The 26,033-nt window shown below is 39.2% G+C and overlaps 1 protein-coding gene across 2 annotated transcripts in view; it reads right to left on the reverse strand.

The window, feature by feature from the left end:
• The window catches only part of MEIS1 (Meis homeobox 1), a 137,315-nt gene that overhangs the window by 6,936 nt on the left and 104,346 nt on the right, over positions 1–26,033 (reverse strand). For both annotated transcript variants that reach the window (XM_081795271.1, XM_081795272.1), the window contains exon 9: positions 17,090–17,166. In XM_081795271.1, coding sequence (XP_081651397.1) covers positions 17,090–17,166 — 77 coding nt within the window. The remainder of the gene's footprint in view (positions 1–17,089; positions 17,167–26,033) is intronic.

Raw genomic sequence — 26,033 nt, forward strand, 5'->3', positions numbered from 1 at the left:
AATATTCCGCGTATACCAAAAGTAATTTTCATAGTAACTAACATAGGTAAGAGAGCAAAAAACAGCTCTTTATCTATGGTACTGTTCATAATCTGCAGGCTCTTAGAGGAAAGGAACTCTGATAACATTTTTTTAGAGACCTTTTAAAAACATATTATTTTGCGGATATGATTTATACTATTTATCTAAAAATAGGAAGGGCACTTTTTAACAGATGAGAAGCCAAGGCTCAGAGAAATTAAGTGACTTATTTGAGGTCACATGTTACCCAAGAGATGTTAGTAACTTGCTGACTGATACACAGCTGGCAAATGGTAGTGAGCACCCCTCCCCCAGTGTCCTGACCAGAGCATGGCCACTATTGTGCCACCCATCTAGAATATTCTGGACTAAATAGATATCTAAAAATGAGCTGGTTTTGAGCCAATCACCACTGGCAACGACCCTACTGTTGAGTCTGGGAATAGGCATGACTGAACATTTTGTAGACTAGGAATTTTGATGACTGTACTGTTTGTGCATATGGACAAAGATAAGGCTACGCATTAGAAGATTCAGTGACTTATCTGTATTCCAAAGCTTGCTTCCTTCACACTCATACATTCAGATTTCCAAAGACCAGTTCATAAGAACCAACTCAGGTGTGAATCCATGACTACTAAACCCATGGAATCATAGAAAAATTAAACCTCAGGTTTGAAATGGGATTTAACTGTCACCTACGTTGGTCACTGACATGAATCACCTCTATGATCTCCCCACCAAGTAGATAGGTAGCCTCTTCTGGGCTGTTTCTAATGAAGCATTTGCCCCCTTACCTGAAAGTCCATAGATGTGTGGACAGCCTTCTATTAGACGGTTTTGCATTACTCGATCTAAACTCCTTTCACCAGGACAACTCCTTGGGGGTAATTTAAACCATTTTTTTTATTTTTTTTTTTTTATTTTTTTTTATTTTTGGGACAGAGAGAGACAGAGCATGAACGGGGGAGGGGCAGAGAGAGAGAGGGAGACACAGAATCGGAAACAGGCTCCAGGCTCCGAGCCATCAGCCCAGCGCCTGACGCGGGGCTCAGAGCCTGACGCGGGGCTCGAACTCACGGACCGTGAGATCGTGACCTGGCTGAAGTCGGACGCTTAACCGACTGCGCCACCCAGGCGCCCCTAACCATTTCTAATCTCACTTCTTCAGGACAGCCTTCAAATATTTAAACTGTAGCCATCATGCCCCATAGGTTTCTCCCCTCTTCTCCCTAGGTTGAATATCCATGATCCTTAACAAGTTCCTCCTAGAATGTAAGTTCTTCTTGGATTTTGAGTCCACTCACCACCTGGGCCACTCTCTGCTCAATATGCTGAGGTTTGTCTGTGTGCCTCCGGAGCTCTTCAGGTGACAGCATTAAATGCAGTTACCCCACACCTGCTCCAGTCCCCATCTAGAGAGCAAATACCTCATCACACAGCCTCTTAGCTAAGGACCCACAGGTACCCAGGTGCTATGTTCCTCTCTTTTGGTGGCAATAACCATTTGTTGTTATGGACAACACAGATGCAGGCTCTCTATAGCATATGTAGATATAAAGGTGAGAATCCTTTCATTTAATAAAATCAAAATTAAAACAACTGAAAACCTCAGAACCCCTAATCACTTTGTCCAAACTGTTTGACCTCATCAGTAGGTACACTTAGAAGTTCTCGCTTTTGGAAACTAATTTAAAACAATGTTGTACTATAATGAACATTATCAATACATATAGGACATCGTACACTCTCAGAATCTTATTGGATTATGCTTCCTATACTTACATGAAACACGGATAATATTATGTGGGGTCATGGTGGACATCATTATCTGAAAATAACTAAGTAAATAGCAAAAGATTTTATTTTTTAAGACAACATCATCTTTTCAATTTTAAAACCGTCTCAACATTTGGTTCTCTTTAGTGTATTTTATCCTACTATCTTCTATATATTTCCTTGGGAATTACGCTACATACAGTAAAGCCATGTGTTTAGATGGCTTCGGAGTGAATTCAGATACAAAAACATTTTCCTTCTGGGCAAAGTAATAAAATGACATTCTTGCTCCTCCCACTATAAGTCAAGCAGAGGTCAGTTCCCCCATCCCTGTATCTGTTTAAATAAACTGGTCCAGCTGTTTGTTTCTAAAATGCCCTCTGACCTTGCGTCTCATCCTCCCCGCTTTTGTGACAGAATGCTTTACTTTCCATTGTGGAAGATTCTAAATTATCAAATTTTCTAAACACTGAACCAAAAAAAGACCTTTAGATTTTATGTAAACTTACATGAACATATTCCCTTCTTAAAACACTCATTTCAAGAAGCATCAGTAAAATAGTTATTTCAAGCTCATGTGTGTGTTCAAATATATATCTATATTTATGTCTGAATACATAAATATATATTAGAACTTTAACATAAGAAGAAACAATGTTTTTGAAGAGAAATGAGAAAGAGAATGATAAAATTCCAGTTTGAATGCTCCACAAAAAAAATCTATTCTCCAACAACCATAAAATAGTTTAAGATAAAATATATCCATGAAGTATATACAATCTTTAGTATTTTCCATATTAATATGGTCTCTTTCAAACATTTGTTAGTTTAAAGATGTAAGAGAAGACTTTTAAAATTTTTGCAATTGATGTCCAAACATTATAGCCCTTAAAACTTAGATGTACAGTGTCAGGAATACATGACAACAGGACATTTCTTCTTACTCATTAAAATCATTTCCCACCTTGGTTTCATAGAAGGTGTCTCAAATTTGCCATAAATTGGGCATTTAAAAAGGTAAACTTTTTAATTAAGTAGAAGGTCAGGAAACATCCTGTTTGCCTTTCCATATTACATTCCGAACATCAAGGTATATTTTTTTATAAATCCCATTTTGCTTTGAAAACAATGTTCTTTTGTGAAGTACTTTTTAGAAAACTGGACACTCTGTAGGTGGCAGAAGACTGAATTAGGGAAAGAATTCTTATATTTCTTTTTTTCACAGCATCATGGATTAAAATTTCTTCCTGTGTGACCAAACTATCTCCTTTCTCAAAACAAGACGTTTTACAAAGGAAAGGAAGAAAATGGATTGGCCTTCCAGCTTCGTTCCATGTCAACATAAACAGAGACGTAGTTCTTTTTACCTAGTTAGTCGTTTAGAACCAGAGTCCTACTATGGAAAAATGGGAGGTTGGAAGGAGAGAAGATCTTCCAAAGTGGGATCATCCCAAAATTGAATTTAATCCTTTGCATTTTTAAAATAGGCATCAGGCAAGGAGAATGGGAGATGAATTCTGAGTTATGCTAAAATAAATATAGGAAGTTTTCCTTTATTCTCTCTTTTCCTTGCCCCCTACATGTTTGTTTATCATCGGACTTCAACATTTTTTTCATTCTGCTAATTCCACCAGTCTCTTTTCATTCTCACTCTTTGAATACCTGAAGAGTTTTCTGACCAAGATCTGGTAGAACAGCTTTCTAAAGCTGACCTTTGTCCTTCAGTTTATCTTCTACTCCTTGCCCTGGTTACTTCCCACAAAACTGGATGGCTAAGTTTAGTGTCCTCTTCGTGAGAACCAGGAAGGGTGGAGAGATCACAGCGGGCATCCATCAGAACCAAAGACAGGGTACGTTTTCCCTGTTCCACAGACAACATTTTCCACACAGCTTTCCCCTTTTCCTGTATTCTTATGCCCTTTGTCTTCCTCGTACAGCTCTCTGTAATATTAACAATACTAAGGAAAAATGACTTGCTCACCTTCGGAGATAGGATTTTCACCCTTACTCAATTAATTCTGTTCCTCAGTGTTTACCACCTACTTGTTCACTGATGATTAAGGGGAGCCCACAGCATTACTTTAGCATGCCAGAGCCAACTCAGTGAACCACATAAAATCAAAATGCTGTTGTTTCTAAACAATGACAGGACTCTCAGTCATCCCTATAGTGTTTCTTGCCAACTAGGCTCAGTAATAGTCAGCAGGAGGTAGCTTAAAGTGTGGAGAAATACCATTTTACAATACCCTCCTATGCCCAAGGAGCAAAAATTATCAACTTGATATTAAAGAGAAGATTTCATTAAATAGCAAGATGTGTTAGTAAAGATGCCTTCTATACTTAAACTATCCATTAAATAAAGTATTAGTCACAGTCATCTTTGATTAATGTTGAGGTAAACTTAGGAATACCTACATACATACTTCATAAAAATTAATACCATGCATTCTTTTGTTAAATTTTTTTAATGTTAATTTTGACAGAGACAGAGAGAGACGGAGCATGAGAGGGAGAGGGGCAGAGAGAGAGGGAGAGGGGCAGAGAGAGAGGGAGACCCAGAATTCGAAGCAGGCTCCAGGCTCCGAGCTGTCAGCACAGAGCCCAACGCCGGGCCAGAACTCACGGACTGTGAGATCATGACCTGTGCCGAAGCCGGACGCTCAACCGACTGAGCCACCCAGGCGCCCCTAAATTAATACCATGCATTCTTAAGAATAAGTCCTGGTGATTTCTACACACACTATTCTTTATCAACTAAAAATAAAATAAAATTATTACATGCTGTAAATAATATTTAATCAATATAAAATTCATTTAGGTAATCTCTATAAATATTTTTATAGAGTTTAAGACTTGTGAAAAATCTTCAAATATGAAATTTCACATTGGAAGCTAGTTGCTGAATTCCAGAATTTTGTCCTTTTTCTCCTTATTCTATTCCATGAGTTTCTTTCCTAGTATTTCTTTCAACTTCATCACAATCATTTAAATAAAAGTATATATACTATATATTTTTAAAGTCAGCATTTCCTAACAACCTGAAGGCCTCTTTTATAAACGAACCCTTCAGGGAATGAGTTCTAGCCATCTCTCAAATAACTCTCTGTTCTTTTAAATAAAAATCAACTTCAAAATCTTTTGTTGGATTTCTTCATTTTAGATTTACATTTACTTATTGAATTTAATGATCCATAACTGGCGGTCTTCAGGGTCCAAGCCTCCTACACTCCCTTTCTCTGTGAAATAAGATTTCATAAAACACTATTTTAAGACACTCAAGAAAGTTGACTCCATCTCAAGTCAAACCTTATGAAATCATGTTTTTGGCACCTTTTTCCAGTTTCTCAACCTTCTCCGAATCCAACAGTTCCAGGACTGCAATACATCATCTGTGTGCTGAGGGCAGGGGGAAGGGGGTAGACAGGAGGGAGAAGGGGGCACATGCTCTGCTCTTCATCCCTTCTAGAAACAGAATATTGAAATTTCCTCGAATCACAATAAGCCCATCAATCGGCAGTCTGTAGAAGGTTCCCCTTCTCTAGCAGCGAAGGGCGTATTTGTCAAATTATTTTAGAAATAGCTTACGTTGTCTAAGACCACTGAGGAAGTTGATTGCATATAAAATTTTCCTCAAAGCCAGTAGTGAAAAAAATCACTAATTATTTGAAAATGATAATGCAGAGTAATAACAAGCCCACGTATTAAATGTTGGAGTAACTTTCAAATACTTCATCGCTTCATTATATATAATGGGGAAGTTTTCCTTGAAAGCAAATTATAAAATGATTTTTTATTAAAAAAAAATATAAGCTTGCTAAATGCTTTAATCTGTCCTGAATTCAAAGCAAGCGGGGGGGGGGGGGGGGGGGTTCTTTTAGTGGCAGATCTCTGTTTCTTCTGCTACTACCCATGACTTTCTAGATCACTGAAGCACCAGGCTCCGAACTCAGTGGAATAAATTGTGGGGATATCCTGCCAGACCTAGCATAAGGAATACCCAACAGTTTAAAAATATCTTAAGTATGCATTGATATAAAACATACGTAATAAAATATTTATGCAGTATTTACTTATATGTGACAATTTGCCAAAGTTGAGTTTGTATAATTGCACAAATATAAGAAAAATAGTGCTTTGCTTAAGGTGTATGGAATTAAGATGATTATTATCACAACAAAGGAGTGATAGGAAAACCTAGGATAACAAAACCTTCTGTAGTAATGAAAAACTAAAATAGGTATAATATATTCAAAGAATAGATGTGTCTCTCTTTGGTCTAAGCTGAACCATTTTTCATTTAAATTCTAATTTTCCTGTATTTTACAAAAAGTAAGTAAAATCGCATCTAACTAAACGTCCCTTAAACATTACAGAATAAATACGTTTATTTAAAACAAATCCTAATTTTCTGCCAATCTCCATTCTTTTTTTATAAATGTTTTCATTTATTTTTGAGAGAGAGAGAGAGAGAGAGAGAGAGAGAGAGAGAGAATGAATGGGGGAGGGGCAGAAAGAGGGAGACACAGAATCCGAAGCAGGCTCCAGGCTCTGAGCTGTCAGCACAGAGCCTGATGCGGGGCTTGAACCCACAAACCAGTGAGATCATGACCTGAGCAGAAGTTGGCCACTTAACTGACTGAGCCACCCAGGTGCCCCAGCCAATCTCCATTCTAAGTAGGATGACCACATAATTTATCATTTAAGCTGAGACACTTTTGAGAGTAAACGGACACTATTAACAATTAGGCTGGACAACAGGCATCAACCACAAATATTCCAGGCAGTTGGGGTGTGTGGCCACCCTAATCACCAAATATGCACTTTTTTTTCCAAATAAAACTTCCCCTGCAAGATTGGAATTGAAACCCTCTTGTATGAGAATGGTGGCCGGCCCTGGCATATATAAGGTGTCACAGAACCCCAATACCACCTGGGAGTGTCTCTGAGCTCTTTCCTTTCTGGAGGATCTCTCCTTTAGTTGCCTCAGCTCCCTAAGACTTCACTAGTCCAAAAGCTTCCCAGACCTGGAATCTCCACTCCAAGGGAGAGACCAAGGGAGGATATCTCAAAATTCAGCTTGATTTCTGCTTTCACTTGGTCACAGGTTAGACTACAGAATGGCACAGTGAAGGTGACTTGACTGGAGTAGAGGCCTGTGTCTATACCTTAGAAGGCTCACTGTAATTCCTGTTTTAATCAGTAAAGCTTAAAACCCGAGTTCCATGTAACATATATCAATATGTAATCCATAGGATTTAAATACAAATGGAACCAACTATACTAAAAGGCAGAAATCTCTCAGTTGAGGCATATGACAAAATTGTTCAAATGAAGGCGGTAAACTAATAAAATGACCTCCTCTTGGAACTTATCAAATCTCTGGAAAATGCTTGTGGTCATCTAAGTCACACTGAGGGAAGTTTGGAGACTGTGCGTTTCACTTGAGTGGCTATCCTTTTCTTTGAACAGTATCACTCATCACTATTACAGTCAAGACACTGGCCAAGGACAGGGAGAGTTACAGCGGCATCTAGGGAGAAGAGTGTGAGAACTGAGTAGGAAAAATTGCCCCTCGCTGCTCTGAGATCATAGTTGTGTTTAGGTGCTAGAGCTGTGATGACCCAAGTGACTTCATGCCTATGAAAGGAGCTTTCTTTGCAAATTTAAAACCTAAGACAAGGGTTTGTTGAGATACTGTCGTTAGGATTCTCAAAAATACCTAACAGTCCAAAGACTTGTACACGAATGCTTATAGCAACAAAAGGTGGACACACACCCAATGTCCACCAACTGATGAATGCAGAAACAAAATGTGGTCCATCCAGACAATGAAACATTCTTCAGCCGTTAAGGGAATGAAGGCTACCTGCTACATGGAGGAAGCTTGAAAACAACATGCTAGGTGCAAGGAGCCAGTCACAAAAGGCCACATGTTCACATGATGACATTTAGGGGAAATGTCCAGAATTGGCAAATCCTTAGAGACAAAAAGTGGATTAGTAGTAGAGTGGAGGCAGAGGTATGGGGAGGGGCAATAGCGAAAGGGTCCAGGGTTTTCTTCCTGAGGTGGTGTAAATGTCCTAAAATTGACTATGGTGACTGTTGCACAGTATCTGTGAATATACCAAAAACCATCAAATTGTATACACTTTAAATGGGTGAATTTCATGGTATGTGAATTACATCTCAATAAATCTGTTAATAATAAGCACATAATGGTGGAACAGAAGAGGTGCTGAACAAGGAACCGGCCCCATCCTTGCCTCCAATTAGCAGCATAACTTTGTAAAGCCCTGAGCCCCATCTGTCAAATGATGCATAAAATCCCATCCAGGACTTGGGCTCTGACATTCAGTGGCATGATGTTCCTAAAATTGTAATCCATGCTCGTTTTTTATAAACTTCAAAATCTCATATCCTTTGTTATTTGGAACCCTAAAAGAAATAGCACGACTAAAATCAAAAGTTAAGTCTCAGTAGGCTTTTTTATACTACTACATTCACTCAAAATGACTCTGATGTGCCTTTTCTGGCCCCTAGTCCCTCTTGGCCCCCACTTGGCCCTAAGGACGGGAATCTCTGCCATAACCTATTGTACTTTCCTTTCTGTAAACAGTACTGCCAGGTGACCAGCCGTGGGAGCTGAGATCTGACATCTTTGGACATGTATGATTCTTTCCATTAGCTTTTTCAACATCCCCTACTCCCTGCCCTTTCCAAGCACATCTGAACTCTGACCCAAACTAGGGATCAAATAAAATCAACCAGAGCAGATGTTCAAGGGATATAGGCCAACAAACCCTGCAAGTGGACAACAACTCTCAAAAACTACCTACTTACATTCAAACCAGCATTCTAGGGTAGAAAGTACTGGAAACTTAAACATATGTATTTTTAATCACATTGCATTTAACTTCCAATATACTATTCTTAAAACACAGCTTGAGCTAAGAACTCAAGACCAATAATCCCCATCAGCCTGAAAAAGTTGTGTTTGGGAAAGCAAATGCTTTTTCCCTTCTTCACTGATCAGATCTAATCTTGTGAGGCATTAGGTCCTTCAGTCACATTGGTTAAGAGGGTAAAGAGGAAAAGAAGAGCTCTCCAGGATGGAAACAGATTAAAGTTTGTTTGTTTATCTGTTATTGTTCAGGTATCAAGAGCCCGATAGCGTTCAGTATTTCCCATACTAATGGGTCAGGCTTAAAAGTGTCATAAGAATGGAAATGAAAAGGAAAACATCAATGACAGTGAAAGGCAGTGACAGGGAGAACCCTCTGTTTGCATCCATGATGTCTTTTGGAGGCTTTGTTTGCTTGTTTGGTGGCTTTTTAATGTTCCCTTCCCCCCTTGAAAATTAAGAAAGAAGAAAAACAAAACCCCAGGCCTTTACACAAAGCTCTGGGTATTCACACATTGGAGCGATGCAGGCTGAATCCCTCAGAAACATTTCCTCCCCCACCCCCTATGCCCCTGGCTCCACTCCATTTTTGAGAAAATTGTTTTATTCAACGAGGAGGCAACATTTGCCCCATTTTTTAATATTTCAGGCTGATTTTTTCACCACTCAGAAATGCTGTTTGTTTTATGTGGGTGCAGCCTGAAGCAAGATGATGAGGTAAGAGAGTGGAGAGGGGTCTCTGTGGGCACAGCACGGTGGTGCTTCAGTGCTCGACGGTTAATCACCCAGCACCAGCCTCAGCAACTGTTGACACAAAATAGGTGGAGATCAGGTCTGTGCAAGCAGAAAATACCAGAAAGGCAAACTATATGTAAACACACTTAAGACAGATTTGACAAGAATAGACCTAAACCTGACTTGCTAGGAAACTCCGAATGTCTAAAGGCTTCAGGGTCCCTCTCAGCTGAGGCCCCTTCCCCTTAACAGAGTTTCCTTTGAGAAGAAAAAGAGTAACATTTGAAAAACTAAAATAAGTTTACAGAAGAGAGCTGGGACATTTGTCCCCTTGATTCACACAGTGTGGGTTTCAAATCTGCTCCTACATGCGGATTTATGTAATGTAATACACTTCTTCCACGTATATTTGGAGCAGAGCCAAATGGGGGGGGGGGGGGGCTTACAACATGCACACACAACCACAATTCAAAAAGTTATTTCTCCTGACCTATAAAACTCATGCAAAGAAGCAAATGGATAATGCTTAAACAGTCTTTTAATCTTATCTAACTGACACCTGACAACCCATTACTTATAGATTATTAATGCACCCACTAAAAAGTTTGTCATGTACAAAATTACTAGAGAAAAAGATTGAACGCCTCAGGAAAAAACAAATTTTGCTGTACAATAACTTCAGAAATTTCAAGCCTATTATCTGTCATGCCCTTCATAGACTCGTAGCACACTGCTAAAAACAACTGATTTATCTTTATTATGAATCCTAAAATGACAGCACACATGTTTTTCATGTCTTGTGATAATGTTTAATTTCATCCAGTTTTTATTTTACAGAGCTTGATTTGCTTACTTAAGATGAAGAAAAGTAGTAACTTTTTAATTAATTTCCCTGGTTGTCTCTTTATCAAAGGACATGGGTTTTTTTGTGTTTTTTTTTTTTCTAGTCCTCGTGTAAAGCTGGAATCAGAGTTTCAGAGCGATCACCTTGCTTCTCTTTGGTTTGCAGTACTACGGAGTCTAAAATAGTAAAGCTGGGTGTGCCTGGGTGGCTCAGTCAGTCTCAGCTCAGGTCATGATCTCACAGTTCATTAGTTCAAGCCCCACATCAGGCTCTGTGCTGACGGTGCAGAGCCTGCTTGGGATTCTCTCTCTCTCTCCCTCTCTCTCTCTCTGCCTCTCCCCTACACTCTCTCTCTCTCAAAATAAATGAATAAACTTTAAAATAAAGTAGTAGACCTGGAAGAGGCACTGGGTCCCACCAATGTGGTCCATTTTAGCAGCAGAAGCTGTCACCGGTCAAAATGGAGTGACTTGATCAAGGACACGTATGTGATTGATGAGGAGTGGGGAAGACAGCTGAAATGTTTTGGCTCAGAATGTTCTTTCTCTTGCATATTCCCTCCCCTTACTTGCCCTGTATAAACTGTATGCTGTCCTGAGGCTTACAGGGCAGTTTGTTCCTTACCCACCTGTGGATGCCAGGCTCTTCCCCCTTGATCCATGATGCCTCTCAGCCCCCTCACTTCCCACGCTGTCTACAAGCAAATGGGAGTCAGGTCCTGCTCTGCCAGGTTGCATGACACACAGGCAGATTTTTTCCATCTCTCTGACCAGATAATTGTGCCAAGACACCGAAAACAACAAATCTGGCTTCATTAGGACTCATAACAAGTCCTGCTGACCTACATACCATGTTCAAAGTCAACCACCAACCACTGGTTTCACAGCTTTGAAAGGGACCATGGACATTCGGAAACACTGGGCTTAGGATGGATAAATCAGTCTCCTAACTCACTCACTTGCACCCCAGCCCTCAGTTGTCCTGAAGTACCTGCTCAGGTCGTACGGCCTCTCAAGGCATCACACTCCTGCCTTGTCCTGAAAAGCTCAGAAACTGTCTTTGGATGCTGGCTGGAGGAGAGACGGCAGTTACACTGAGGAGGATTGGGACTTTAAATCCACCTTCCTTCATCCCACCCCTTCCCCTTTCTTTTCTCACCCAGACTCAGGGCCCCATGGGAGAAGGGGCAGGGTTTTCCGCCCAGTGCCTCTGTGGGCCACCACCTACTTGGTGAGGGGTTTCCACCTTTCACAGTACTCACAGTGGGATTTTACACAGTGTGGGGAAGCTCAGAGTAAACTTACTGTGTAAAACTTACAACAAAGTATATTTAACAGACTGCAGAGTCATTTTCAAAGAGGATTGTTTGCTGGAAATTTTTAGAATCTGCAGACAAAAGCAGCGTCTCTGTTGAACTCCTAAGACTCTCTGACATGACAATACCTGAAGGTTTCTAAATTCACAGCTCTTTTCCCTGCGAGCTATTTGCTCAGCTTTCCTAATAATACCCTGCCTGCCTGGCACCTTGCCAGTTCTGTCTCAGGCAATATGCAAGCTAAACATTTTTTGACTGATTTCAATATTTTTCTTACGAGCAACTAGACAGTATTTTATCTAGTGAGTATTACTGATTGCTATAATCTAAGCCCACAGTAAGTGCCCGTAAAGGTAATATTATTAGAATTGACACTCAAGGTGAAAAGCATAGCAATTAACTGGGGCTTGGAGAACAACAACCCATTCTGTAACATGCTGCAGACTTATTCTATTTATATTTCTCCTTCTTCTTTCAAAAATATTGCACCTGTTACTCCATTGATCAGTTAGGAAGCCTACCTTAAATGTAGGTTACACTGAAACTCTCAAGGGAAAAAGTTAAACCACCTGCTTAATAAAATTACCTTTTGTGTGTGAAGTTGTTCCATCCCTAGGTGATTTCTAGGCAAAGAAAATCACTATACACCCTGCACTTTCATTTTGCAGTTGAATAACAAACAAATGACCCAGTGCTTCTTGCATGGTGCACTGTTTTTTACATCTGTTTTCCTTGCTTTTGTGTCATGCCTCTGTTTAGCTTTATTGACAAAACAATCTGTGCCTAATGTTTAAACAACATCTGTAAAATGTATTATTAAATTATGTTGGAAGAAAAAGCAGAGCAATTCTATGAAACCCTATGACCCCCTATTGATTTTTAGATCGCAGAAGTTGAAAGGATAATTTGTGAATGTTTTAACATTTACATCTACACAGGTACCTATATTTATAGAATCTTTGATTACTTATAAAAGTATTTGCTACAGTATTACCATAACTCAGAAAGAAACCTGACCTTTAACAGTTGGATCTGTTTATTAAAAGGGAGATCCTATTTTTTAAAAAATAAGTTTACATTTTTACCCGCCAGTGGCATAAATCTCTAAGGATAACATACTTCCCCTCCCCCCCACCCCACTGGTAATAAATGGGAAGTGATGCCTGAATGCTTTGCAGTTTTGAAGGCAATAAATGAAGTAACTAGGAAAATCTGGTATATGTACTAAATCTGAGAACTACAGAGCTGTGATAGTTCTGTAAAGTGTCACCTCAGATGTTAGGATGCTTCCTGGAATTTTACGCACCCAACTGACATAGAGTGATTTTTCTTTCTGCATACACACTGTATTTCACATACACTATATATTTTGCACCTAAAATCCATATTGCCTTCTCAGAGCATAAAGAAATAATCATTTAACATTAGGCCTTAATGGGAAAGTGTCTGGATGAATAGTAGTAAACAAAGACACTGTCAAATTTATTCAATACACCCTAGGCTAGAACTCTGCTGAGGCAGAGTATGTCTGAGGCATCGGGCAAGTAAGATACAACCACCGGCCCAGGTCTGCATCATATGGAATCCCCAGGTCTGCAACACTGCTGTGAAGACACAGAAGGGAGTCTTTATCCGGCCATTCTACGCTCATATTTCCAAATTAAGAAATAAAGTTGGTATATTCGGGAGAAAAAAGAACCAAGTATTGATTAACCTTGTGTGTGTGTGTGTGTGTGTGTGTGTGTGTGTGTGTGTGTGTGTTTTCTTTAAAGTTCTGCCTAAATAATTAAAGACCTAAATGATCATCTCAGAATTCAAAAAGTTTCTGCTTAAATGACTAAAATGCTCGACATATTACTAATATGTTTTCACAGAAGTAATTTTCACAACCACCACAACAATGAAAAAACAGAAAGCAAAAGCTCCAAATGTTATTATTTCTCGTTTTTGGATCAAATCATAACTGGGAGTGAGAAAGCAAAGAGAGAAGAATACATGAGTCAATGGCACATATTATATTTCAAAAATTACTAAGCTTTTAAGTCTAAGTCTATCACGGCATGCTAGAATTGAAATGTTTAGGCAATTAGTTATGGAAGTCAATTTTTTAAAAAACACAGTTGCCTCAGATACTTAGATAATGAAGGTAAAAATATTTTCACCCAAATTATTTGCATAATTGCCTCAATTCTCAAAAGATTTGTTGGCGTAGACTTGTCCTACAATGTCTCATCTGATAAATTTCACATTCCGTCCCTGGGCCCAGTTCCTATAAGCAAAACAGCGACCGTTTTAAGATCCCTCCTCTCTGTTTTCATTCTGACAAGTAGATCAACTATAAGAGTGACAATGGTTGTTTCTTGTAATCCAAATTTTCTTTTAATTAATCAAACCTGTCTTGTTGTTTTCCATTTACATTCTCCCTATTGTCTCCCCTCCCTCCAGATTCCATCTGCTTTGGCCTTAGCCAAGGCAGGTAGTTTGTATCACTTGCGGCAATTAGAGAAGATCAGTTCAGCAATGGAATGAAAGGGCCATCACAATACACCAAACTTTTCTCGTCTCATTTTTCAATCAAAACTGAACTGAAAGCTGCATCGGCCAGGGTTTCTATGACAAGCTAACAACTAGACACGAGTTTCTATTTTTCACTTTCATATTGTGTGCTTCGATACATTATGTTGCTGCCAATAATTATGACTGATCTACACCCAACCTGCCCTTCAGCATTTTATTAAATCTCTCCAGCAGTGACTCATAGTTCGTACAAAATGTACATGTGTGTTAACAAGTTTTAAGAAACCCAAGAAGGAAGACACACATTTTTAAATGTTGTGGCTAAATGAAGTGAAGGGGAAATGCTAAAATACTAATGACGCTTTTCTTTTAATTATGATTGCTAGAAGGAAGTAACTTGGGCTTGATATCCAACACAGGAAAAATGTTTACAGGCTCTCAAAAAAGCTCTGCGTAATTTTTTATTATGAGAAAGGAAAATGAAAACCCTTTAGTGTTTATGCTGTTGTTAGTCTGCAAGTATACCATAGTTTAAGATGCTCTGACATCTTTGGTTTTCATCCAGCATCATCTAGGTTTCCCCATTCTTCCAACCTATTTCCTACTCAAAGCCTATAAACAAAAAAATAAATCTATTATCAGCTCCTCAAAAGCTGAAGGCTTGGATGATAATTAATAAACCATTAGAAACTCAAAGCAAACACGGGAATGTCATTATTCACCAAACTTAGGCGAAACAATCTCTCTTAAAACTTTTACTTACTTGAGGAGAATTCTCTACCACCTAGCTGTTAGAATTGAGACAGTTGCCAAATGCAAAACAACGAAGTACAAGCAAAAGTCACTTCTAACTCCACACAGAAGTAGAGAGAACACAGGCACAGTACACAGTGCCAGCTGAGGTCAGAATCTTGTTTACATTGCGCGTAACTAAAAGTGATCTGTATGTCCGTACCTGGGCAGAACTGAGTTATCAGTGTGAAGTTTATAGTAGGTCTGCACATACTCTGAAAAGTAGTTTAACTTTTTTAAGGTCCCTCTTTTCCTCTTCTAATTGCAAAACCGAGGAAGTTGCTTTATGACCACTGTATAGAACCTAGGAAAATGACAATTGCATACTGTCTGGTGTCACAGGAATGCCTGCCTGCCTGTGCATCCACAGGAAATAGCCCTTAAGTTGGTCCACCTGTGGAAAGCAAGTTGTATTGGAATTTGCTCACCGGTAACAATGTTTACGGAGGGAGTTTGCTAGCAACACTGAAGAGGAACAGAGATGCCGTGTGTGATAGATCACCTGAGTGGCAGCGCTTTCGCCTTCCTTGATTAGAGTTCGCCCTGCCACTCCTCGGCCCTCGGATGGGAACATTTCCCAGGGAAATACATTTGTACAGCCTCCATTGTATTAAAATTACATCATCAGTTTAACCTCGAAAATATATTTGAATTCAGACGTGCATGCAAAATGGATGGTCTATCCTATAACATTGTCCAGGATGATCTGAAGACTAAGTTCAAATATATAGTATCAACAGTCTTGAAAATGAAGATACAATAGCAGGTACAAGGCAAACAAAAAATCTCCGCAGTGACACCCTCGTAGCAACACATTTAGGTATAGTATGGCTTCCATTGGCTCCCTATCCACTTGGCTAAAGGGCTGCAAAAATTGATCTCCCAAGGCTGCGGTAAGGTCATAGAAATTGATAACCCTTACAAGCAATGCTTATGTGAGTCTGTCTGCGTCTTGCAGATAGTGCACTTTGTAAATTAATCCTCCAAAGGCAAATATATTGTAAGTAGCTTGTTATCTCTAAAATACTAAATTGAAGAATACATGGGATTATATTGACAGAAATTACATTTTCTGTAATGGGGTTTAATATATCTGGAATCTCTCCCAAAGGCTCCCAGGCTCTCTAACAGAGAAGGGTCTGTTAATGTAGGTGCAATGGACATCAAGAACAAATTTATTCACCAAAATGGATTAGGCCATGTAATCAGAGATTCTGTAATATTAATCTTTGACACTTACTGAACAGAAAGAAATACTTCTGTCTGCAAACTGGCACCCCCAGTTCTCCCCTTTCCCCAACCAGGCTGTGGGCCTTCTCTGGATTTTACTTCAAAGAGGATAAGGTTTCCCCATCATAAACACTAATCTAAAAATATTAGGACAATTAATTAGATACACTTAGTTTGAGAGGATATTGGATTTCGATACCCTTCAAATATGACACTAGCTCTGGGTGATTATATGAACCTGGCTTTCAGCACACTCACAAAGGGTAATAAATCATACTTTCCCAAAGCCTTGTTGCCACACCACAGTACATTGTCAGAATATTGTTGGCTAGTACTTGGTACGTAATCTCAGCTTCCCCCCAAATCAGGAATTCACACATTTACTTAGAAATAGTATTGAACAGCCCTGAAACACATCGGGTTTTGAACAGCTTCAAAGTGGAAACATAAATAATTTCTCTTTTTCCATGGACAGAGGATAGGAGGAAAGGGGACACTATCCTCAAAAGCTCAGCCCTGACAAAATAACTGCAGTTAACTATTCAGTGAATTTAAAACCTGACTGATATGTGATGGTGGATTTTCTTGTTCCACAGAAACTAGGACAAATGCCACTCCTTCTATTGGTTATCCTAAAATGAGAAAAGCCATTTATGGAGCCACAGTGTATGCGAATTAAATACTTAACTTACATTATGCCTAAAACTCATCAATTTGTAAAGGCAATGGAATGCAATGCAATGTTGGTTTTTTTGGCTTGTTTTGTTTCTTTTTGGATTTTGGGTTTTTTTTTTTTTTTTTTTTTTTTTTCTATGCCAGCCAGTGCTCTCACCTGTCAGTCAACCATTTATTTTCACTTTTCCATCAAGGAGCCACCAGAGAAAACAGCAACAACTGGGTGTGTCTTGTTAATGCAAAACATGAGCTGCAGGTTGCCCAAAGCCAGATTACTTACCAATTGTTCACTTGAAGGATGGTGAGTCCCGTGTCTTGTGCCAACTGCTTTTTCTGTTCTTCAGAAGGGTAAGGGTGCTGCAAGAGAACAACAAAAAAAAGATAGATGTGTGCACATATACCCCGGGCAGATAGTGTAGTGCGTATCACATGTCAGGTGCGATGCTAGGTGCTAGGGATTCAATAAGAAACACATACGCTCTGTAAAAATAGTATGTGTATATCAGGCAACATTTAGGCTATTTTGTCAATAGCCTCAGTGTCTAGTGAAGATACAGTCTATAATTAAAGGTAAAAATGCTGAGGTGTGTCACTCTTATTAATGGAATACTACATCATCTAATTAATGGCAGTAAAAGACAAGCCAATTACAAAGATTAGTGAAGTGTATAAATAGCTACTTAGGATACTTGCAGAACCTTGATACTGAGTTTATCCTTTAAGGGTTTATTTGTCGCAAACACGGAAAGTTTAGAATGATCTTCACTGTATAAGATTAAAATAAGGAGAAGCCCTTTTTGATGACATAAAATCCTATCATCTTGATGTAATATATTCATAGAACCACAGACTTCTAAAGCTGAACCATTTGGACCAACCGTCTCAGCTGAGGTCCCCAGTAGTTAAGCACTTTGTCAGCATGACATTTTCCCTCCAAAACACCATATTGCCAGATGCAAATATCAAAATTAGAGTGGGTGGATATTTTTGAACCACTAATCATTGCAGCTCTTCTGAAAAGCAAACAAAGGACATTCAACCAAAGTTGGTTTCCATATCTGAATGTCAACACATGCTGGGATTCTGAACACAGGCCAATACAAGGTCAAAGACCAGCATATTTTGCATGCTAAGAACAAGCCCAGCCATGTTCCTCATGAGTTAGAGTGGATAAAAAAGTATTACAGGATTAGATAATAAAATGAAACTCATACCCTCTTGAAAGAATGTTTGGAATTCTACTGAAATTAGTTTTGGCACAAATACTTTTTGTTCAGTAATGAACTATATCTAAATCTGAAATATACATTTCTAAAGCCTGGGACCTGGTATCCATCTATGGACACATTGATTAGCTTGGAACTACTGCATCCCAATAAATTCTCCCCAGATAAAAATTGTTCTAATAGTCAACCCTCTATTCTCTTATGAATGAGAAAGGGCACCCTCAACTCTCAATTTAACTATCTCTACCATTGGAAACTAAATTCTGGTCTATTGAATGTTAATTAACATAGGTTTTAATCTCATTAATAATGTCTGATTAGATGCTAAGAAGTCTTGTTAATGACCACTTTAATGCTATTATAGGTAAGTTTAAATATGTTCTATATCTGTACACGTGGGATTCGTTTGTGGAGAGCAGAGATGTAGCAATTTTTCCCATAAGCATTGTCTTTGATTGTCACTTAATCAATAAATACACAATTAGAATAAGGCTTTGCTTTCATGGAATATAGTGCCTTTCTCTAAAGAGCTCCAAGTATATTACAGGCAGGATGGTAATTAATCCCCATTATATCCCTTTGAGGGACATAAATGGAATCTATGGTCCGTCCTGTCTTACAGGTGAGGAAACTGGCCAGGGCAAGGCATGGTCAGCAGCCACATGACTCAGTGATATTTCCTGCTTCCCTTCCAGTGTCTAAGCCTCACCATGACTGAGGGATGTGGCAAATGCCTTTCGTAATCTTCATTCTTATGCCCTCCCCAAAACTTTCAGACTGCTTACCATGGCCTGTAAGGCATGCCACCACCCAGCCCTGCCCACCTCTCAGACTCTGTGGCCTTTTCTTCGCCCCTGCTCCACTCCTCTGTCTGACCACACAGTCCTCCTTTCTGTTCTTCCAACACACCAACCTTCAGTCCCTACCCTTCAGTCTCCTGCTCCAGTGTCACTTTCTCATCTCAGCTCAAAGGCCAAGCCTTACCCACCCAGAGTCCACCAGCCCACCTTACTGCCCTCACATCGATCTTTTCCTTTTCTCCCTAACGGCAGAGCCTCACTCTCTGAAACACCTGTTCTGATGATTTGTTTCCTTTCAGAGTGCCTCTTCTCACCCATAGAGAAACTCCAAAGTCCATGACTTTCTCATTCACCATCCTCAAAGCCCAGCCTAGCGCATAACAGGAAATCAGTAAGTATCTGGGAAACAAGAAGGAGGCTATGTCTTGCCATGATACACAGATACTGTCCACTCAGATGCAACATCAAAAGGTATAATAAAACTTTTTTTCCACAGCCCACAGGAGGTGTAAACAATCCAACTTGAGATCCACAACGCTACTTTCCTGACTTCGTTCCTAACGGTGATATCAACCCACTCTTTTCAAATAACAGTATATAAATTTCAAAATAGGCTAAGATCATAGGTGACAATCACCCTACACAACATAATGCCAGTAATCACAGGCAAAATCTCATGACTGGATACTGAGTTAAAGGAATCCTCTACCCTAAGGTTTAAAATATGGCTCCTGTGGCATAAAAGTTTGCCGCACAATACAAACCGTATGAACCTCTTATCCAGTGAATAGACACTGATTTAAGGTTTGATATATAGAATTTCTATGTCTACATTAGTTGAGGAACTGTTATAGGCATACATGACCCTGTAGAGTGTATAAATTTATGCTGCCGCTCACTAGCTATGAGATTTTAAACAAGGGACAACTTTTCTAATCTTCAATTTTGTCTTCTGGAGTTTAAAGACCCGTAACAGTTAAAAGTTACCCAGGCTGGCAATTCTTACAGATTATAAGCCTGATTTTGAAATATGCAAATTTTAGCATCCAGCTGTTGGGCACTATTTGCCATCTAAAAGTATAGACCCATGTACACAAGTCGTTTCCAATCTATAACATCTTCTGTAATTTGCTTACAGTTGTTCGGGTCCTGTGGAAATCTCTTCCAGCAACTTTCAGTAGAATTAATAAATATGTCAACAATCTCTATTCACTGTAGCTGGATGGCAATACCTTTTGCCCTGCCTCGTTAGTTGTGACTTAATATTATGACCAGAACTGGATAAAAATTAATATTTATGCCATTTACCTTTAGTTACTTTGGAAATTGAGAATTGTCACAGTCATTTATTTGTGCTGTGTTTTCAAGAGTATTTTTGCATGCCTGTTTGTAAGTTTTACACCATTCTTACAAAGCAAATGGAACTCACATTTTATTTATGCAGGTGGTGTCAGGAAAATTCTCTCTGTATCATTAAAATTACCTGAATCATTACAGCTTCAAAGAGCAATCGATGGCCCTCAAAATTTCAGCACAAATTTAGGTTGTTTCTTCACATCATGCAGTTTCTGATTTCATAATTTAAATATCATGAAACGAGAAAGTTCTTTTTTTCCTCTGTCACTTTTCATGTGATCTGATTTTAAGTAATTGGAACAAACTGTGTCTAATTTCATGCAGCATAATTGCTAGGCAGCCTCAAGCTATGGAGACCCAGCACTCCATCTCCATTAAACAATTTTCAGTCATTCAGGATATATTTTTTTTAAATAGAAGTGAATGAGCCTGGATGAAATTAAATGCCACAATAATCTGGTCATTGTTAAGGGGGAAAAAAGGTGTCAACAAAATTCCCTAAGCCCTTGTCTATGGTAGGGAGATTGAATTTTTTTCTTTTTTTCATAGTTCCTCGACTGGGTGTCCCACAAACTTTTAATTCCCTGAAGAAAAAAAATCCATAATTGCTAGAATCACATGAAAGCCATGACTTCAGGTAGCTAATCCACAGTCAGCCAAAAATTCACAAAGGAGTAAGCTTTTAACTGAAACCCAGTATCTTTAAATGTCTTAAATCCTATGCATCTTTCTTACATAAGCTTTTTTGGACAGTATGAGTTATTCCTTTGTAGACTTGAAAAAAAATGACTTGACAAAAACCCAACATGCCAGGAGCAAGGCTCCTGTAAAACATTCAAAATCCTGTTGTGTTATGCCCACAGGATCGTAAGATGGGCAAAGGTAGACATCAGCTTACAAAAGAGATAAAGAGGAGGACATTCTAGGAAGAAAATGGGAAATTCATTCCAAACCATTGCAACCAAGAGCCTAGGTCACCCCTTGCCTTTCTCCTGAACACCTTTGCTATTAACGGCAAGGACACTAGTTTAAGAAAGATCAGTAGGTTCTTGTGAAGGGAAGATGGGTTGCACTTGGCCAGACGCACCAATCAGCCTAATCACTTTGGGATATCAAAGCAAATTTGACCACAGTCCAATAGGTAGTGACAGGAGACCTTTCCTTTGTTGTGTACATTAGCCTCATGCCATTATCTCTTAAAAGCTTAATTATTTGCAAACAATTGATCAAGATGGGAATTTGAGAAAGGATATGCAAGGGCCACTGGGAGAACTGCAACGCATTAAGAGAGCAAACAAAATTACCTTTAGATCTTACAATAAGAATTAACGATTGAGACGGGAGAGCAAGGCAGGGCAGTAGCTACAAGGGTTCCTTCTCGAGTGTTTCCCATTTGATCTGCATTAACACCTCAGGAATGAGTGAAAGCCATAAAAGAGTGATTATGTAAGGGTGAAGCTGACCCTCCCTTCCAGCATTAAACCTGCACACGTGTATTGGGCTGGCTTCGCGGGGGAGAGAAGAGGTGCTGGACTCAGTGGGAAAAGACGTGGCTTGGGGGTAGTGGGGGACAACTCACAAAATGATCATCCGTATTTCAGCAATCAATGCCCTGACTTCTCTCCAGGGTAAGTCTCTTGCTGACATAGAACCCGTGTGTCACTCTTCCTGTGTTTCTGGATCTGAAGTGCGACTTCTGATGATGACCTAGTATAGCAGTGATTGCTTAATAACCCCATCAAAGAATGAAGTGATCCCTGGAGTATGTGTCCTGTGTCATAGAAATGGTTAAAGAATGTCTGACGAAAATCTAAAAATAGCTTACATAAAAGTGAAGTCTGAACTGTCATTTTATCAGCCCCAAAGAATAGAAAGCGACAGAAAGAAAATGGCAACTTGCTAAAAAGAAAGTTACGTCTGCACAACTCCAATTTTGTTTCTTGAGGTTGGGATGGGAGGGGGGTTCTGACACTGGTTATCTGGTATTTACAAGTTTACAGAACGTTGGAAGAAAACTTATTTACTTAAACAATCAAGCAGACCGTTTCAGATGAGTATCGATGGCAAAAGAAAAAACTCTTCAGTACACAGATGGAAAATGTCCAGTCTTATATCTTAACGACATCCTTGACCAAATGTACTCCTTTCATCAAATTTTCCACCCTTGACTGCAAATGTGGATGCCAAGACAGTGATGAACTTTATCTTATCTACCCTGGTAACCAAGTTTCAATAACGTTCCCTCCCTGCCTGCCTTGCCCACTCTAACAGCACATTGTAATGGCAGCAGAAAATTTGAAAATAATCCTGTACAGAGCTCACTGGTGAGATAATGGAAGGCTACGCTGCCCCTTCTCAAACCTCAGATTAGTAATTTCTTGTGACACAGAACTGCCTCTATCCCGAAACTGCAAAACAGCTATAACAAAGCAATAGAGGTGGAAGCAATTTTCAAGCAAAATGTTACATGCTATACTTTAAAAGGTATGGGAATAGGTACCGTGGGAGCTGATCTAACAGGAGGAATTATGGCAACTGTCCAATATATCCCTTATCAAGGCAATGTTCTGTTGCTTGGCTGAATATGTTGGAAGAACAATTTCGGAACTTCTTTTATCCTTCTTCCTCCAGCCCTTTGCCTCCTCCACAGCTAAGTTTAATGCATTAATATAAGTTGACCTTGAGCTAAACTCTGGTATGTGATGGAGAGATACTCCCTTTAAAGAAAAAAAAAAAAAAAAATCCACCCTATGGCTTTTAACCATTAGATCTCCGTGTTCTTTTAAAACTTCTACTGAGTTTTTGACACTAAGGGAATATTGTGGTTCTAAATTAAAATAACTAGCTATATCTATGACCTCTCAGGAGATAAGCAGAAACTTGCTAACCGAATGTATTTATATTTGTTTAATATAATTTTTTGCCTGTAAAAACTTCTCCCACTTTACGTAAACTTGCAGCCATTTTCCCCTTATGCATTGACTATGAATAGCTTACACTGTGACAATTACATTGATCCAGGATACTTTTTTCCTTTAAAAAAATCCATAATGCTTCCCTATTGTCTTTCAGCTTTATGAATTAGTTTTACTGTTTCAGTGAATGCTTTTTTGTCTTTTGACTGCACATTATCAAAGAGACACTTTGTGCCTCCCATTTGCATTACAAAAGCAGGGCAGCGTGCAGTGGAAGAACACAGCCTCTGCATGCATAGCAGTTGAGTCCTGCATGCTAGCTCGGGCTGGAATCAAAAGAAGAGGCTCTGGCAGTACTGGCGAAGAAGCCAAGAACGTTTGGAGCATCATCAGGGAAGTCGCAGGACTTCGACCTGCTTTTTAATTCTCCACCAGCGCTCCTAGATTGCCTGGTTCTCGGATTAAATGTGCTCCATCGATTCCCAGCGCTTGCTTTCTCTGAAGCCTAGTCAAGCCATTTTCCAGACAACCCCTCCGATTTCTCGTCTATCCAGCAGCAGTTATATGAAGTTGCTGGGGGAGTTATGCAAGTAGGGAAGTCAGGTAGGGATTTCTAAACTTGATCTTATCCCATGAAAATGACAGAAGCGTGGAAGGAAAAGTTGAACACCGGGTAATATTTCATAGCAGTCTTTACTTTTGCACTAATGAGACTATCTTTTATGATTCACAGAAGTGACACCATGGTTTCACAGTCCGTTGTAAGGGCCTAAGACTACAATACCTTGCTTGTCTCATCTCTTCTGACCTTTTAATTTCTTATAAATATAAAATAAAAACACTAAACAAAAAAGACAAATACCAAAAAAAAAAAAAAGACAAATACTTATACTAAGGGATTTCACAGTCTTTCACATTGGACATTTTCTTTAAGTTGCTTGCAATTCTATAATAATGACAATGTTTTAGATCTATTCTTTATTAGCTATGTATGTGTTACAGGAGTCTTTTTAAGTATATGCATTAAAGCATAAAATTTAGACTGTAAATTAGCAATTACTTATACCCTCCTCCTAAAAGTATTAAAATTCATGAAGAGTGCTAAAATTATTTTGAACAGTTATGATTATTAATGAACTCCCTGAATATTGATTCTCTTAGTAGAAGACCACGGCTATAAAAGGAAACATGAAAAGGCCAATAAGAAAAACAGAGTGGGAGCTGTAGGGGCCTGGGGGTGGGGATGGAGGGGAAAAGTCATGCTTCACTTTTGTGACCTCTTCAAATCATTTTAAATCACAGCTCATTTGAACTCTTACTGTTTGTCAGTCAGACAAACACATTACATGTATTATCTCATGTACTCCTGGTGGCCCCTATGAGTAGGGACTATACTTAGCTCCATTTCACAGATGAGGAAGCTGAGGCCCGGCTAGGTCAAAAAACATGCACGACAGCTCTCAGCCACTTAGTCCTGGGGCCAGGTCTTCCCTCCCCTGAGTTTCTGCACTTGGCTGTGCTCCCACAGATGTTTCTTTCCCAATCTCCATTCCCCTTTTTAAGCTACATTAACACACACACACACACACACACACACACACACACACACACACATCTTATAATGGAGCATGAACCAAGCTCTTAGCTGTGGTGAGCAGTGACTGAATGTTTCTCCACATTTTAACAGCCATGATCTGGGAGAGTGTTGCTGTTCTCCTTGCCACAACCCCCATCTGCATCCCCATTGCTTCTGCCTTGGAGGCAAACATCAAGGGGCAGAGTTGGAGCCATGGGTGAAAGGTAATTCCCCAGAACCTTCCCCCACATTTTCTCTCCATCAGCATCTGTCCACAGCACCCATCCAAAGGGACTTTATTAATAGTAGCTTAGTAGTATTAGTTAAAAGTAGTCGTAGTAATGGTTACATGAATTAAGGAGTGAGGATGTATCAGGCGTTGTTCCAAATGTTTTACATGTATTAAGGCATGTAATCTCACAAAACCTTATGAGGTAGGTGCAACTATTACATTCATTTTACAGATGAGGAGACTTGGACACAGAATGGACCAATAACTTTCTCAAGTTCACACAGCTGGTGAGCCATAGAGCTGGGATTTGAAAGTTGGTGGATTTGAAGACTCGCCTCCGAACTATTTTGTATTTAAAATGATGGGTGGAGCCATCCCACTCACCCCTCATGGGTTAATCATGAATATATATGATGATTCCTACTCATTTTATGTGTAAGCTATTCTTTTAAGGTGTGTCTTTTACTTCTATGACTCGGTTTCTAGATTTTGCTATGAGACACAAAACTCAGTGGAACTAATACATCTCTCACTGTATTTGTACTTGTAACATTGCTTATAAATACAGGAATAAGGGTGGTCATACGTGAGAATGCTCTTAAGGGTCATAGAAACAAATGCCGACTATTCCAGACAACTACACTACAATATCCGTTAAACTGTCTGCTTTGAAGTAAATCGTTGTGTCGGTTTGGAAGTTTGTGGGGTCTTTTGCCAATTAGTTTCATTTCTTATTTGATTCTTAATCGAGTACGAGTAAAATTACATTTGGAACCATTGCATTTCAGTAGATTACTAATAAAAACACACAAATGCTATTCTCACTCACAATGCAACTAGCCTTGTTCTGTGTGCGCAATATATATTTGTTGTATGAATGAATGAGTGCTATTGAAGTTAGGGATACCCCAAATGCCTCAACTAGCACTTATAAGTAGATGGCTTCGGGTAAACATCGGAAAACTAACAGCCTTATTTCCACAAATATGCATCCTTCTCACTCAGCTCTACAAATCTCAAACCAGTACAGGTTTTATTTACTTTATTTAACTGACATTTACATAATGCTTACTCTGTGCCAGGCAATGTTCTCAGTGCTTTACAAGTATTCACTCATCT

The sequence above is a fragment of the Panthera onca genome, chromosome A3, assembly GCF_046562875.1.
Source record: "Panthera onca isolate mPanOnc1 chromosome A3, mPanOnc1 haplotype 2, whole genome shotgun sequence".
NCBI lineage: Eukaryota > Metazoa > Chordata > Mammalia > Carnivora > Felidae > Panthera > Panthera onca.